The 18,225-nt window shown below is 45.3% G+C and overlaps 1 protein-coding gene across 4 annotated transcripts in view; it reads right to left on the bottom strand.

The window, feature by feature from the left end:
• The window catches only part of SH3PXD2A (SH3 and PX domains 2A), a 383,399-nt gene that overhangs the window by 314,934 nt on the left and 50,240 nt on the right, over positions 1 to 18,225 (bottom strand). For all 4 annotated transcript variants that reach the window (XM_084634157.1, XM_084634156.1, XM_084634159.1 and 1 more), the window contains one exon: positions 5,412 to 5,492. In XM_084634157.1, the coding sequence (XP_084490283.1) occupies positions 5,412 to 5,492 (81 nt within the window). The remainder of the gene's footprint in view (positions 1 to 5,411; positions 5,493 to 18,225) is intronic.

Below are 18,225 nucleotides of genomic sequence, written 5' to 3'. Positions count from 1 at the left end.
CACTCAAAGCCTCTTTATTTGCATGGTTTCAGAGTAACGGCCGTGTTAGTCTGTATTCGCAAAAAGAAAAGGAGGACTTGTGGCACCTTGGATACTAACCAATTTATTTGAGCATAAGCTTTCGTGAGCTACAGCTCACTTCACCGGATGCATACCGTGGAAAGTGTAGAAGATCTTTTTATATACACACAAAGCAATTCCTACCTACATGCCTCCAGCTTTCACCCTGACCACACCACAGGATCCATCGTCTACAGCCAAGCTCTACGATACAACCGCATTTGCTCCAACCCCTCAGACAGAGACAAACACCTACAAGATCTCTATCAAGCATTCTTACAACTACAATACCCACCTGCTGAAGTGAAGAAACAGATTGATAGAGCCAGAAGAGTTCCCAAAAGTCTCCTACTACAGGACAGGCCTAACAAAGAAAATAACAGAACGCCACTAGCCGTCACCTTCAGCCCCCAACTAAAACCCCTCCAACGCATTATTAAGGATCTACAACCTATCCTGAAGGATGACCCAACACTCTCACAAATCTTGGGAGGCAGGCCAGTCCTTGCCTACAGACAGCCCCCCAACCTGAAGCAAATACTCACCAGCAACCACATACCACACAACAGAACCACTAACCCAGGAACCTATCCTTGCAACAAAGCCCGCTGCCAACTGTGCCCACATATCTATTCAGGGGACACCATCACAGGGCCTAATAACATCAGCCACACTATCAGAGGTTCGTTCACCTGCACATCCACCAATGTGATATATGCCATCATGTGCCAGCAATGCCCCTCTGCCATGTACATTGGTCAAACTGGACAGTCTCTACGTAAAAGAATAAATGGACACAAATTAGATGTCAAGAATTATAACATTCATAAACCAGTCGGAGAACACTGCACTCTCTCTGGTCATGCAATTACAGACATGAAAGTTGTGATATTACAACAAAAAAACTTCAAATCCAGACTCCAGCGAGAAACTGCTGAATTGGAATTCATTTGCAAATTTGATACAATTAACTTAGGCTTGAATAGAGACTGGGTGTGGCTAAGTCATTATGCAAGGTAACCTATTTCCCCTTGTTTTTTCCTACCACCCCCCAGACGTTCTTGTTAAACCCTGGATTTGTGCTGGAAATGGCCCACCTTGATTATCATACACATTGTAAGGAGAGTGATCACTTTAGATAAGCTATTACGAGCAGGAAAGTGGGGTGGGAGGAGGTATTTTTTCATGCTTTGTGTGTATAAAAAGATCTTCTACACTTTCCACAGTATGCATCCGATGAAGTGAGCTGTAGCTCACGAAAGCTTATGCTCAAATAAATTGGTTAATCTCTAAGGTGCCACAAGTACTCCTTTTCTTTTATTTGCATGCTGTGCTGATTATATGGATTTTTGCCCTCTCTTAGGAGAGTCACCACAGATAAAGTGAGGAGTTAGTGGCTGTGAGAGGGCATCCCATGAAACCCCACTATTGTCTTTGCCTTTCTAACTCCCCTCTCAGACCCACTACAGGAGCATTTAATATTTTAAATCCCTGATGCTGAGCTGTTCACAGAACGCTAATGAAAGATGTTAAGAGGGAAGTGGGTCCAGTGCATGTCTCTTCACTGATGGAATTAGTAATGTCCATTTTCACCAGGAGTCCAGCTTCATTAATATGAATAAAATAACAATAATACTCTGCACTCCAGTAATGCTTTTAACCCACAGATCTCAAAGCACCTTACGATAGCCTGCATGCATCATTGCCCCCGCTTTGCAGATGGGGAAACCAAGGCACAGAGAAGTGAGTGACTTGCCCTGAGAGTTGCTAGCTGATTTGGAATAAGGATCCTGGTCACCTGACTTCAAACCCTGTGCTCTAATCACTGGAGATGCTTTCTTTCCTTCCTTCCTAAGCAATGCTGCAAATTTCTGTGTACACCAGTGCCCTTCCAATTGGCACAAAGGGCGACTCCCAAAATCCCTGGGAGGGACAAGGGTTAAATAAGGGAATTTCATTCCTTTCTTGTAATATTTTCTAGTGGGGGGGAGCCATGTTGTACAAGCAGGAGTTTTTTCACTGGCGCTAGGCACTTGCACTTATCAATGGGACCTTTCAGGACTCACTCTCCCTGACTGAGACATCATTTCCTGTCCAACACACTAACCCCATTGATAACTTCAGCTTGATGGGAACTTTTCAAACCCACCAGGAAAGGCCAGGAGACCCAGAAGAATATATACATGAAAACAGAACTGGAGCTTGAAAGAAAGAACGAAAGAAAGAAAGAAAAAGAACTGTTTTGGCCATGACCCTTACTCTAATACAAATACACACAGAAAGCTGCACATCAGTGAACAAGCATAACATCAGCCACAGAGAACCAACTGCACTTGGGATGTATTGTCTATGGCTTTGGTACTGACCAGTCTACACACTTCAACCCAGTCAATGGGTGTGGCGAGGGGTGGGAATGCAAAAGGAAACATAGGAAAGATGATGAATGTTCCCTTTTCTACCTTCATTCCGTTTCATTTCATCCGTATCACAAACTAGGAATTTGGGTCATGGGACTTGCTACGTAAAGGTCAAGCTTCTGGTTGAAAAACTAAAGCACTATAAAAGCGGCAAAGAGTCCTGTGGCTCCTTATAGACTAACAGGCGTATTGGAGCATGAGTTTTCGTGGGTGAATTCTACTCTGAAACAGGACTCTTTGCTGCTTTTATAGACCCAGACAAACACGGCTACCCCTCTGAAGCCTAAAGCACTGTAGCCTGCTTTTCTCAAACGTGACTGATGATTTGGGATACCCAACTACAGACACTTCAGAGGGAACTGATTCTGAAAATCAGGCCTCTTTAAGGGATCTCACGTTGGCCACCCAAAATTTGAGGAATCTGTTTCTTGCAGGTTCAGCATGACAAACAGGTTGATATCATCGATCGTGACACAGCTTTGAAGTTTGCGGCTGGCTGTGCACATCCATGACGCTAGCTAGAAGGGACTTTATTAGTATTCTAAATACACACAGGCCCAAACCACAAGCTTTAGAAATAGATCAACATTTTCCCAACATTCAGGAGTGCTTGGATACAAGTTTGGAGCTATGAGCTTTCTACAAGTGTGACGGTGCTAATAAGTGATGGTCACATAAACACCACCCTATACCGGAAACCAACTGACCGCCGTGGCTACCTACATGCCTCGAGTTTACATCCAGACCACACCACACGATCCATTGTCTACAGCCAAGCTCTACAATACAACCGCATTTGCTCCAACCCCTCAGACAGAGACAAACACCTACAAGATCTCTATCAAGCATTCTTACAACTACAATACCCACCTGCTGAAGTGAAGAAACAGATTGACAGAGCCAGAAGAGTACCCAGAAGTTACCTACTACTACCAACAAAGAAAATAACAGAACGCCACTAGCCGTCACCTTCAGCCCCCAACTAAAACCTCTCCAACGCATCATCAAGGATCGACAACCTATCCTGAAGGATGACCCATCACTCTCACAGATCTTGAGAGACAGGCCAGTCCTTGCTTATAGACAGCCCCCCAACCTGAAGCAAATACTCACCAGCAACCACACACCACATAACAAAAACACTAACCCAGGAACCTATCCTTGCAACAAAGCCCGTTGCCAACTGTGTCCACATATCTATTCAGGGGACACCATCACAGGGCCCAATAACATCAGCCACACTATCAGAGGCTCGTTCACCTGCGCATCTACCAATGTGATATGTGCCAGCAATGCCCCTCTGCCGTACACTGGCCAAACTGGACAGTCTCTACATAAAAGAATAAATGGACACAAAATCAGACATCAAGAATTAGAACATTCAAACACCAGTCGGAGAACACTTCAGTCTCTCTGGTCACTCGATTACAGACCTAAAAGTGGCAATTCTTCAACAAAAAAACATCAAAAACAGATTCCAACGAGAGACTGCTGAATTGGAATTAATTTGCAAACTGGATACAATTAACTTAGGCTTGAATAAAGACTGCGAGTGGATGTGTCATTACACAAAGTAAAACTATTTCCCCTTGTTTATTCCCCCCCACTGTTCCTCAGACGTTCTTGTCAACTGCTGGAAATGGCCCACCTTGATTATCACTACAAAAGGTCCCGTTCCCCCCGCCCCGGCTCTCCTGCTGGTAATAGCTCACCTTACCTGATCACTCTCCTTACAGTGTGTATGGTAACACCCATTGTTTCATGTTCTCTGTGTGTATATAAATCTCTCCACTGTATTTTCCACTGAATGCATCCGATGAAGTGAGCTGTAGCTCACAAAAGCTTATGCTCAAATAAATTGGTTAGTCTCTAAGGTGCCACAAGTCCTCCTTTTCTTAGAGCAACCAGTGCACTTCAGAGTGATCTTATAACCCCAGCCAATTATGTTCTAGCTGTCTAGAAAGATAGCAGTGGGTTTTTTGCTGGATTATTGCTAATTAGGATACCAAGCAGGAGCTCTCTAACTAGTCTTCCAACAGCCTAGGAACAGCATAGCAAATAATTTAATCACTGGAGCCAATGCTGAATTTTGTAATTTGGGAAAACATACAAGTAACTGGAAAGCAAAGTTCATTTTCACACCAACACGGGCTGCTGCTGGAGAGACAATGATGCAATGGCAGAGTACATCAAAATGCAGAGACAAGAATACAGTGAGGAAGCATGTTCTAGTGTTTAAAGCAGAGGACTGGGGCCTGGTCTACATTGCAAAGTTAGGTCGACCTATCTACATTACTCAGGCCTGTGAAAAATGTCATGCCCTCTGAAATGTAGTTAGGCTGACCTAAGCCTTGACGTAGACACCTCAGTGGAAGAAAACAGGTCAGTGGAAAAATTCTTCATCTCTCAGAGTGCTGAATTTGCCACAGTGATGGAAGAACCCTTCTGTCACTGTAGTAAGCGTCTACCCTACAGCAGCAGAGTTGCAGCTGTGCCGCAGTAGCATTTCTCCATACCGTGGAAGTCAGCACTCCTGGCTTTTGTGCCTATCTCCGGAAGGGGAGGATGGGTTAGTGGTTAGAACAGGGGACTGGGAGTCAGGACTCGCTTTCTATTCCCACCTCTACCATTGACTCATTGTGTGACCTCCAGCAAGCCACTTCTGAAAAACAGGTTTGAAGTTAGGCACCCAAAACTAGAAGCCATTCTTGACAAATCTGGGCCTTAACCTCTCAATGGCTCAATTAACCCTTCTATAAAACAGGCAGGATAATACTGGATTTACCTATCTCACATCCTGTGAAGAATCTGCAAAGTGCTTTGAGATCATTTGATGCAACAGGCTATATAAGTCTTATTTAATGTTATTATGATGGTGTGGAAATGTACAAACTGATACAAGTAATATTTCCAGTAAGTAAAATGAACGATTACCTGCAGGTCAAAGAATTTGCTGTATCTCCGGTAGATGATCTGGGAAGTTGAGTCAGACCATGTTACATTTATGATATATACCTGTTCGAGGGAAGAAAAAAAAAATGTCAACACAGTGCCTAAGGAGCCCTAAAGCATTGGCTGCAGTTCAAAGGCAGAAAAGTCAGGACCCATGTGTGTGTCTATATAAGGAGATGATTTCCAATCTTTAATAAGTTTGACAGTCTAATACCACTTAGTCCCACGTGCACACTGGAAGAAACACAGCACCAAACTCAAAGTTAGTCTAAATTAAAGCTGTAGTTCTGTCCTGAACTCACCCTGGGCTTTCATAGGCTTCTTGGGAGAATGCTCTGTAGAACATAGCATAGAGCACAGTCTTCCACCAATCCACGTTAGTAACTCCTATTGACATTACTTTGCCTGGGTTTAAAGCTTTATTAGAATATTGGCACACTCCTTCCATCCCCCTCTGCCCCAAATCTGTTGGGGCCCAGGGCACATGCTGGTGGTGGGAGTGAGAAGGGGCCAGGAGAGCAGCTACATTGCACCCCATGCCCCCATTTGAGGCACATGAGGAGCCATGCCGGAGTCACCTGCCACACTGTCCTTGCACACCTTGGAGATGAAGGTTTGTGCAGAGAGAATAGTGCCAGCCTGGCTCCAGAGGCAGGAGCTATAACTATGAAGGGACTGGCACATTCCAGGGCTGCTGCTCTCCCCCGAAACCAGGGATCTGCAGACTACTCCCCATCTCCTTCACAGGCAACCCAAACTTTTCTCCCCAAAGAAGCATTTTCGTTCCGCAGGACATTTGGATTAAAAAACTAAACCAATAGAAAATTAATATGGCAGATATTAAATGGATTATAAACTGGCTAGCTACTAGGTCTCAAAATGTAAATATAAATGGGGAATCAGCATTCAGTGGGTCTGTTTCCAGTGAGGTCTCACATGGATCAGTTCTTGGTCCCCAGTTGTTTAACATTTTTATCAGTAACCTGGACGAAAATATTAAATCGTCACTGATAAAAAGGTCTGCAGATAACACACTCATAGCGGAGTGGTAAATAATGAAGAGGACAAGTCACTGTCACTGATTCAGAGCGATCTGGATCACTTGGTAAACTGGGCACCAGAAAACAATATGCATTTCAATACGGCTAAATGTAAATGTATACATCTTGGAACAAAGAATGCAGGCCGTATTTACACAATGGGGGACTTCACCCTGGTGGATAATCAGCTGAACATAAGCTCACAGAGTAACCCTGTGGCCAAAACAGCCAGTGCCATCCTGGGATGCATAAACAGGGGAATCTCAAGCAGGAATAGAGAGGTTGTTTTATCTCTAGTATTTGGCACTGGTGTGACTACTGCTGGAATCCTGTATCCAGTTCTGGTGCCCACAATTCAAGGATGTTGATAAATTGTAGAGAGTTCAGAGAAAAGCCACACGACTGATTAAAAGATTAGAAAATATGCCTTACAGTGATTGCGCTTCTTGAGTCTATTTAAACTTAACAAAAACATGGTTACAGGATGTCTTGGTTACAGTCTCTAACCACCTCCAATGAGGGGCAGTAGCTTCATCACCGGGAGTGTGGCTCCTACCAATGTCCACACTGGCACTTTTTCATTGTTAAAACTTTTCTAGTTTGGGGGAGGGTGGTGGGCGTTTTTTCATACTCCTGAGCAAAGAATGTTTTGATGATGAAAGTGCCAGTGTAGACAAAGCCAAAGTATCTTTGTGGGGAACAAATATTTAATAATGGGTTCTTCAATCTATCAGAGAAAGGTCTAATAGCTGGAAATTGAAGCTAGACAAATTCAGACTGGAAATAAGGTGGCATTTTTGACAGTCAGGGTAATTAACCATTGAAACAATTTACCATGGGTCGTGGTCGACTCTCCATCACTGGCCATTTTAAAATCAAGATGGGACGTTTTTCTAAAAAAATCTACTCTAGGAATTATTTGGGGGAAGTTCTGTGCCCTTTGTTACAGAGGTGGTCAGACTAGATGACCACAGTGATCCCTTCTGAGTGTGCAATCTATGAAAAGAATCTCCACCAGACTCATTTTAGGGAGTTGCAACTGTACAAACCCTGCAGGCTAGAGGACCCAATACAGCCCCAAATCAGCCTCATGTGATACAGTGCAACTCTATAGTACATTATACACTGGGAGATGGATTCACCACTGCCTTGTACCTGCAGATATCATTTACACCTGTAAAACAGCCAGATGGGAATGGTAGCGTTTTGCACCCAGTTCACACCAGTGAACGTGATGACACAAGATGCAAGACCCTGTGTAAGTCACCCCTGAGCAGGGGACCTCCCAGCATGGAATCTATGTTTACTGCCCTGGGCTACTTTCTACCATTGCCCCTCTAGTTTGGGGCGTGGCGCCTATGGTCCAAGTTCCTGTTGTGCCTTGTCTCCTATCAGTGCCCTCTCGTGGGCACTGGGTGGCGTCCTGCTACTGTCCTCCCAGATTCCTCCGGCCGGGGCAGTCATCAGTTTGGTGGAGTCGGAACACCCACAAGGTTCCCGTGCTCTGGTCACCCGGGTTCCTCTCAGGCTGGGTGCTCCGAGGCCTCTTTCTCGGTCTCCTTTGCCAGGAAGACACTGCTTGGTTTCTGGTGGCTGCCTCAGTCAGCAGGCTAGTGCTCCTTCCCTCAGGCAAGGCGAGAGCTAGCTCCTCCCTCTTTGCTGGTCAGCCTCAACTGAGTCAGGCTCCCTCCTTTTCTCTCCTCCCCAGACCTGGCATTAGCTGCAGATATAACAGGGCAGGGCTAGCTGGGCCCAAAAGCCCTCCTTAACCCCGTTCCTCTGGTTCACCACAACATGGTTAAAAAAAATGATTTCCTAACTTGTCACGTCCTTGCCTCCAGCCACACAAATGTAGAAAAAAAATGAGCCCCAGTGTAACGGAATGCACGGTGTGGCCCACTACTGTGTCTTTAAAGTAAATGTCAGACTTCATCTACCAACATAAGATAAGGATCTGGTAGAGGAAATGGAAGGAGCAGGACTGCATCTCCTCCTGTCTCGCAGCCCAAATGCTTAACAGCAGGAACTCTTGCTTTTTCAGTCTGTGCAAGTGTGAAGTTCTGTATCTCCAGAGATCATGGCTGGATAAGCATTGGTCCCTGCCCCTGGCTACATCAGGCTGCCTTGCAAAGGTCTGTGGTTAGATAATTGCCTTTATGCTTTTTAAAAGATAAGGGGTACTGCGTTCAGCTCCCTGGAGAGGCCTCAGAGAAAAGGCTGAACAAACGATCATAGTGGGATTTTCCCCCCCCTTTCTTCTTCCCTGATGGGAGGGGGAGCGGTCCGATGTCTTCTTAACCAAGGATCCCCATCCGTTATTACCATGTTCAACTCCCATGTGAGGTTGGACACGGTACCAAGTGAAAAAGGCTGATGGCAGATCCTGACAAGGCAGTGCAGTGTCTCTCCCCTATAGGGGAAAGATGGTCCACTGATAAGGCACCAGTCTAAGACCCAGGAGATCTGTCACAAGTTTTCTGAGTGCAAATGACTCAGCCTCTGTATCCCTCAGCTCCCCCTCTCTACAATAGGAATAATAGCACAGCTCTGTCTCATGGGGATTGTTGGGAGACTAAATACACTAAGGAGTATGAGGGACTCAGACATTACAGTAATGAGGGCCATCCAAGGACCTTAGATAGACAGACAAACCACCAGAGCATGGGTATCGTGAGGAGAGTATTTGCCAGGTTTAAAGCCAAAGCTGCACAAAAACAAATTTTTCCCCAAGATTCTTGTGCAAAAATGTTTGTCACTTCATTCCAGGGCATTTCGCAACCCAGAAATTTAGTTTTCCATCAAGTTTCTACAAAAAGGCCACTTTTGGAAAACGTTCAATGGGAATGGCTACAAACAGAAAACACACAAGGTTCAGAACTGTACTTGGTGGGTACAAACTGATTTGTATGCAAAATAAATTCTTAATTGGGGTTCTCAAAAAGTGGCTAATAAGCATAAAATAGGCCTAGTCAAATACGAAAAACCCACTACGTGAGATTTCCTAACTCTCTTCTTGCAAGTTTGTACCTTTTTCAAAAGTTGGAAACAACATGGAAATACCATAAATCTCAAGGTTTTTTAAATATTTTTTCATTTTCCTGAGACCTCTACGTAGAACTCACAATAAACATGGGTTTTAGTTTTACTTGTTATTTGTTTCACAAATCTATTCTATCAAGTTCTATTCTGCTTTGGTCTTCAAGCTGCCCTGATCACAGTGATATCTGAGCGCCTCTGAGCAAAGCACTGAGTGAGTGACTAACATTATCAAATGTAGTTTATCGTCTCTCTCATCCCCTCTCTAGGGAGAGAAATTTTGCGTGCAGTGGAACGTTTTGTTAAGGTTACGTTTATTTGTTTGTTTTTAAATACGTCCACCCCTACTCTGGATTTATGTAAGAGAAGGCAGATCAGAGAAGTGCACCTTGCACAGGGTAAATTTGTGGTAAATCCTGGGGAGTTCATTCCATAGTCTGGGACCCGCCCCGAGAAAGCGCGGTCTCCTGCCCAGACAAGCTTCACCCTTGTGGTACAAAGTTCCATTGTCCCTGAGGAGAGGAGTTGTTGGCCACCGTCCTTATCTCGAAGGTTTAGGCTCTTTTAGATATCCTGGGCCCAGACCATGGAGCATCTTGAAGAGAAGGACTGAGACCCTAGATTTAACTGGATATTCTATGAGAAGACAGTAGAAAACAGAGGACATGTTTGATGTGTTCATAGTAGCCCATGCTACTTGGGAGATACACTGCTGTGATGGTGCCTAGGGACACTAATTGAGATCAGGGCTCCATCCTGCTAGCTGCTGTATAGGCATAGTCCCTGCCCTGAAAAGCTTGTATGTTGAAATCCCAGTCCCAGTGGGAGGAAAGGTTCCGTGAAGCCAGGATTTCATTAATAGTCTTTAAAATGGAAATTAAATCTTTTGAATTTCAAAGTCTCGGGAAGTCTAGCAGGCTTGTTTTGTTTTATTCTATTGCATTGGTAGATCCTAGCAGGTGGGTAAGAAAAGCACCTTAAATAATCATGCAGGCTTCCAATTAGCTAGAACTACACGGGATCTAATTCTGCTGTCTGTGACAGACAGGTGTAAATCTGGAATGACTACTGATGTTTTGCTTGTCTGCATAAATTAAATTTTTCTTGGGAAACCACCGTTTAAAACAATGGGGAAAAGATGTTTGCTGGAACTCAGTAAAACCTCAGACTTTAAAAGACCATTCTAGAGGTTTCAAAAGCCTCAAATATCACTTTCTCCCTCCCACAGGAATCTCAGCTTGCCATTTATCCAGTCCTAGCAGCCTTGGCTTTACCGACAACCTTTGCACGAAAGGCAGGCTCTTCTCCCATTACTTATTCCCCAGCTCATCTCATAATTTTCTGCTAGGGTCATTAAAATTGGATGCTGTGAAAATGATTAATGATATCCCAGAGGAAAATGACTTCAGGTGAAGAAGAAGAAAGAGCTCCTTTGGAGCCTGAGTCCATGCAAATGCAATTGCAATAAACACACAATAGGATGGCACATGGCAATAGTGGAAGTGCCTGACAAATATGGAGAACTGTCCCCCATTCAAATGTTCTGAAGGCAGGCAGGGCAGGAATCAGACCGAGCTGCTGTGTAGAAATTTGAGAGCCAGCACTTGTGCATCTCGCACCATCTCTCTGATATTTCACTATCCAGCCAGCTCACAAGAACGGAGCAGGAGAGAGAAACTGCAAACAGGCCCGCAGCTTTGCTATTGTAAGGCTACATAGCAGAGAAGTTTGGAATTTCTGAAACACTTCAGTCCGCAGTGTGGGAAGCAAACAGATTTTTCAGGGTTGGGAAGCCCGTATACAGTTTTTAAAATGGTGGCTAAAATTTTGAACCAGTCAGTTTGGATGTTCCTTAAGCCTTTAGCACAGATGTAGAATATGCCTTTTGCATCTACATGTACACTGCATGCAACAAAACCTTCGTGTTAGAAGCATAGGGTTAGAAGGGACCACAAGGGTCATTTTTTTATTTACTACCCAAAAAAAGGTACATTACACACACAAAAAAATCTGTTAAAAAGACCTTTATTGAGGTTGCCAAGTCAAGCACTCATAAGATAGGAAATACCAGAATTAATTTTCCTTGTGCAACCTTACTTACAGGCGACTAGCTTGGCTTAACGGTGAAATCCTAGCGGATCTTAAACATAAAAAAGAAGCTTACAAGAAGTGGAAGGTTGGACATATGACCAGGGAAGAGTATAAAAATATTGCTCGGGCATGTAGGAATGAAATCAGGAGGGCCAAATCGCACCAGGAGCTGCCGCTAGCAAGAGATGTCAAGAGTAACAAGAAGGGTTTCTTCAGGTATGTTGGCAACAAGAAGAAAGCCAAGGAAAGTGTGGGCCCCTTAATGAATGAGGGAGGCAACCTAGTGACAGAGGATGTGGAAAAAGCTAATGTACTCAATGCTTTTTTTGCCTCTGTTTTCACTAACAAGGTCAGCTCCCAGACTGCTGCGCTGGGCATCACAACATGGGGAATAAATGGCCAGCCCTCTGTGGAGAAAGAGGTGGTTAGGGACTATTTAGAAAAGCTGGACGTGCACAAGTCCATGGGGCTGGACGAGTTGCATCCGAGAGTGCTAAAGGAACTGGCGGCTGTGATTGCAGAGCCATTGGCCATTATCTTTGAAAACTCGTGGCGAACGGGGGAAGTCCTGGATGACTGGAAAAAGGCTAATGTAGTGCCAATCTTTGAAAAAGGGAAGAAGGAGGATCCTGGGAACTACAGGCCAGTCAGCCTCACCTCAGTCCCTGGAAAAATCATGGAGCAGGTCCTCAAAGAATCAATCCTGAAGCATTTTCATGAGAGGAAAGTGATCAGGAACAGTCAGCATGGATTCACCAAGGGAAGGTCACGCCTGACTAATCTAATCGCCTTCTATGATGAGATTACTGGTTCTGTGGATGAAGGGAAAGCAGTGGATGTATTGTATCTTGACTTTAGCAAAGCTTTTGACACAGTCTCCCACAGTATTCTTGTCAACAAGTTAAAGAAGTGTGGGCTGGATGAATGCACTATAAGGTGGGTAGAAAGTTGTCTAGATTGTCGGGCTCAACGGGTAGTGATCAATGGCTCCATGTCTAGTTGGCAGCCGGTGTCAAGTGGAGTGCCCCAGGGGTCGGTCCTGGGGCCGGTTTTGTTCAATATCTTCATAAATGATCTGGAGGATGGTGTGGATTGCACTCTCAGCAAATTTGCGGATGATACTAAACTAGGAGGAGTGGTAGATACGCTGGAGGGCAGGGATAGGATACAGAGGGCCCTAGAGAAATTGGAGGATTGGGCCAAAAGAAATCTGATGAGGTTCAATAAGGATAAGTGCAGGGTCCTGCACTTAGGACGGAAGAACGCAATGCACAGCTACAGACTAGGGACCGAATGGCTAGGCAGCAGTTCTGCGGAAAAGGACCTAGGGGTGACAGCGGACGAGAAGCTGGATATGAGTCAGCAGTGGGCCCTTGTTGCCAAGAAGGCCAATGGTATTTTGGAATGTATAAGTAGGGGCATAGCGAGCAGATCGAGGGACGTGATCGTCCCCCTCTATTCGACATTGGTGAGGCCTTATCTGGAGTACTGTGTCCAGTTTTGGGCCCCGCACTACAAGAAGGATGTGGATAAATTGGAGAGAGTCCAGCGAAGGACAACAAAAATGATCAGGGGTCTGGAACACATAACTTACGAGGAGAGGCTGAGGGAACTGGGATTGTTTAGCCTGCAGAAGAGAAGAATGAGGGGGGATTTGATAGCTGCTTTCAACTACCTGAGAGGTGGTTCCAGAGAGGATGGTTCTAGACTATTTTCAGTGGTAGAAGAGGACAGGACAAGGAGTAATGGTCTCAAGTTGCAGTGGGGGAGGTTTAGGTTGGATATTAGGAAAAACTTTTTCACTAGGAGGGTGGTGAAACACTAGAATGCGTTACCTAGCGAGGTGATAGAATCTCCTTCCTTAGAAGTTTTTAAGGTCAGGTTTGACAAAGCCCTGGCTGGGATGATTTAATTGGGGATTGGTCCTGCTTTGAGCAGGGGGTTGGACTAGATGACCTCCTGAGGTCCCTTCCAACCCTGATATTCTATGATTCTATGATACTTCAACCCTACTGTGCACATGCATTATGGTACAGTCTTTGATTACATGAACCCCTAGCATTTTTGTCACAGGACCCCTTCTTCATTCAGTGCCCAGGATGGCCATGCTATAGGGATGAATCAGGGATGTGTAGTAACAGAGGCTGTTGTCTGATGGGCCCCTGACTCATCTGGTGCAGAAGTTGAAAGGTGTGTAGTGAAGGAGTCACAGGATTGCAGGAAGAGACAGGATGGCATCCTGGTTAAGGTAGTTGAATGCTGCCCTGGAGAACTGGATTCCATCCCTAAAGAGTTCCTGTGCAATGCTAGCCCACTTATTTAAACCAAACTTTTCACTAATTCTATGTTCTTCACATGCACAAAGGGGCCAAATTAAGGTTGCACAGGTCCAGCCTCCCTTCCCCACCTGGCTCCCTGCGCCAGCCTTTCTACCCAACCAATTCCAGCTTCCCCACCTAACCAGTCCCTCCTCCCCCTCCACACTGCCTAGGAGCCTGAGGGGTCACTGAGAACACAGGAGAGACAGGCTTCGTGCCCTCAGCTCCAGTGCCCAGCCCTACCCCAGCTCACAGAAGCTGGGAGCAGCTATGACAGTGAAAGTCAGGCTTCACCCTATAGCCCCGGGCTGGAGCAGGCTCAGTCACTCTGTGGGGATGGTGCGTACAGTCCTGTCACACACAGGAGCTATAAGCAACAGAAAGCAGGGTCTTATAATAAATAGAAAGTGTCGGGCAACCTTAATAGCACGCAGTGCTACCAGCCCCACCTGTAATATGCTCTTCAAGGCAGGAACTGTGTCATCCTAGTGTCTGGATTTGTACCGGGCTAAGCACAATGGGCTCCAATCCTGATCTATGACCTAAATTTCCTCTAAGCTGCGCAGATGCACAGCTGCCTATTAAGCCACACGCAGGGGCTCAGGGCTACAGCGTGGAGAGGCGCTTCTCCCCCAGCATGGACTTTCCCCAGACTTGCCGTGGCTGGGGGAGAAGTGCCCCTCTCCTCGCCCCAACCCAGCCCCAGTACAGACCTGCCGTGGCTGGGGGAGAGGAGCCTCCCCACACCACATAGCCCAGGTGCTGCTGCAGGGAGAGAGAAATGTGGGATGTCCTCTCTCCCCACTGTAGCCCCCAGGCAGCCTGCACCCCAAACCCCTCATCCCAGGCCCCACCCCAGAACCCGCACCTCCAGCCGGAGCACTCACTCTCTCCCTCCCACCGCACCCCATCCCTCTGCCCCAGCCCTGAGCCCCGCTCCCATACTCCAAAACCCTCAGCCCCACCCCCACCACATGAATTTTGTTCTGTGCGCCAATATGGAGGTGATTGCTACAATTAGAATAATCTACAGCACAATCACCTCCATATTGGTGCACAGAACAAAATTCATTCCACACATGCATGGGAAAAATTAGAGGGAACACGGTCTGTGACATGGCCTTTGCTACAATAATTAGAATAATCTACGGCACAAAGAGCCACTCTAAACTTGTATTTTTAGAGAAACTGGGTTTTAGGCCAGCAGCAGACACCACCCGCTTGGGCGACTTAATGTACCCTCTCTACACACATGCACATCATACATCATTCAAAAGTTTATGATGCTACTTTAAGATGAAGTACGATGTGGAGCTGTCAAGTCAGGCTGTTACCACAGAAATGGGAATAAACAATGACAACATCAAGATGTTAAAATTACCACTTTGAAATATTTGCATTAGTTTCTGCTAGTTTAATGACTATGTGGTATTTCAAGACATAAAATTGGATTTCTCAAAGCCTCAATCTAAAGCGTAAAATAAAATCTAATAATAAATGTGTACAGAGATCCTTGAAATGTAACAGCACGGGGGACATTTTTAGTCTACATCATTATCATCATCATCATCATCATCTTGTTCGTCATTATGATCTCTGTCGAGAGTGTGTGGTTACCATAGTCTTCATTGCTTTAGCATGTACACAGTTTTGTGCAGGAAAGATCGTTCTGAACACACACACAGATGATTGTGCAGTGACCCCTATTGGTACAGGCACAAATAAGATCTGGTAGATGCTCAGAAGCCATCAGGCCCTTGAAGAATACAGGAAGTAGTTCTCATCCACATTTTTCCATCCATGTCGCAATGGTGATACAATATCTGGCTTACCTACGTGCAAAGACATCCAAATCTTTGTTTGGCAAGATGCTCTTATGACATGCTCTTCAAAACAGTCCTCACAGGAAGGGAGATTGGCCAGTGACTTGTACTTTTTTGAGGGACACATTGAGGCGCAAGCAATTTAGGTCTCTGTGGGTCTCCTTTTCTTTCTCGCTGTGGTCATACAGCCAAGTTCCTGGCTTCAGAAATTGCAGCTTGTCCATCACCCTCTCCCTATTTGACCAATCTGTGAAGCAGTGAGCTCCCTGTGCTCTGACAACATATAACACAGACTTTTCCCCTCCACACCAGCCAGGGCTGGCACAGAGTCACCTCCTGTTACTGGGCTTACAGCAGGAAGTATGTTGCAGAAGTCAGGAGTGAATACATCACAAGTTGCATGCACAGGTATGAAGCGACACTTGTCAACTGTAATGATGCCTGTTTCAATTCACTTGTTCTTATCGGTGTGTTCCATTTTAGGAAAGTAGTGAACAGTAAGGACAAAAACATCTGTATCAGGTGACCTAATTATGGTTCCTTTGGCACCAAGAGAGCCAAAAGCCACATTGGCACATACAGCATGCAGAAGGATCCTAGTGTCTGCTTCCTCTTGAGTACTATATAAGTCTTGGGCTTCTTCAGCACCTCTACTGGTAGCGGACTTTGCCACAGCACCATTGGAAAAGCCTCCAGCAAGAAGCAGTGGTTGTGTTGGATGTGCTCCTACGTTCTCAGGTGCATCTTGAACCGTATATTCACAGAGGAATTTTATAAGTGACTGCTTGTTGGATGCCAAAATAAGGATATTAAGCACTATTTGCTGCCTACAAAGCGCAATAAGGAGGAAAGGTGATTTCCTACAGTGTAAGTAAAGTATACATTCAACTGTCACCGGCCTGGTTCTGACTTTACTATCAAACGTTGTGTTTTTGATGGAAAATATCCAGCTCTCCCTGGCACAAATCCACAGAGTGCCTTGATGTGACATCTTCAGCTTTCATGCTACTGCTTTTTCTATCAGCTGTTCAGTAGATGATACTTTGGTGACAGTGGGATTGGAGTGGTTTATGCGTGACTGGGATAGATAGCATGATGGGACCAAGATGAGAGCCCTTCGGAAGCTGAAATTAACTTTTAGTACAACTAATGATGCTAAATATTCATTACTGATAATCTTCTGGACACGAAAGCATAGCTATGGTACACAGAGTATGCAGAAAGTATCTAAATAGTTCTATCAAGTTTTTCATTGCCTTGTAGCAAGTTATCTGGGGCCAAATTCTGTGCTGACTTGCCCTCCAAGAGCCTTTAAAAAAAAAAATCAATGGGGGTCACACCACATGCAAAACAACACAATAACTGGCCCCCTGTACACAGCACCGAAGAGGAGTTAATAAAGCTGTATCATTTGGCTCAGAGCAGTGTTCTATAACTTCTCGCAGAGAGAAGTGCCTCTATGCATAATATAAGTTTTAACTGGAGGAAGTGTGGGCTAACAATTGAAGCAAGGGCTCAATCCCACCTCTGCCACAGATTTCCTATATGGTTTTGGGCAATGCACTCAGGGTCAGTTGCTGTTCCCACTGAAAAAGTCACTCAGAGTTTTGCCACTGACTTCAGCAGGAACTAATCTCTCCAATCCCTGTGCCTTAGATTTCCCATCTGTAAAATGGGGAAACTAGTCCTTACACCTGCTGAAGGTTATTCCATAGCTGCCAAGGACACAGCTTCTTGCAGGATCCTCTGAAGCAGTAGGTACTGGCTACTGTCAGAAACAGGGTGATGGGCTAGTTGGACAGGCTAGATCACGGTTTCTCAAACCGGGGGTCCCAACCTCAAAGGGGGTCGCAAGGCTATGGGGGGGGGGAGGGCTGCAGAAAAATATTGCTGGGGGCAAGGGGAGGGAGGGTACAGCAGCCACCACTCTCCAGCCATCCAGCTCTGAAGGCAACATCGTTGCCAGCAGCAGCACAGAAGTAAAGGTGGCAATACCATGAGTATGCTCCTATGAGTATGTACAGTAATTTGCTATCACTTTTTTTTTTGGGGGGGGGGCATCGAAGCCTGAAATATTTGCAAAGGGGGGCCTAGCAAAAAAAAAAAAAAAAAAGTTTGAGAACCCCTGGTCTAGATGGCCTGATGCAGCATGGAAATCCCTACGTTCTTGTGTGTTGACGAACATAATCAAGGTCTGTAGCGTGCTTTGAGATCCCTGGCAGAAAGCTGTTCTATACGTGCACATAGACATTTTAATACAGATGACATCTGTACTGGTAGCCACCTTCTTGCTCACATCATTGCCAATCTCTAGCACCAATGAGATGGGCTCCCAGTGATAAGAGGGTAGATGGTAGTTCCTGTCCTCTCTTACAGCCGGTTTACTCAACACAAGATAAAATCTTTTATACTACAGAGCTCTTCTTGCCATTGCTAGACCAGTATTAAGAGCAGGATGGAAATTTCTGATGCTGGGCCTCATTAAAGC

The sequence above is a fragment of the Lepidochelys olivacea genome (assembly GCF_965140295.1).
Source record: "Lepidochelys olivacea isolate rLepOli2 genome assembly, chromosome: 7".
Lineage (NCBI taxonomy): Eukaryota > Metazoa > Chordata > Testudines > Cheloniidae > Lepidochelys > Lepidochelys olivacea.
Note: the sequence above shows the minus strand (reverse complement) of the source record. Positions and strands in the feature narration are given on the sequence as shown.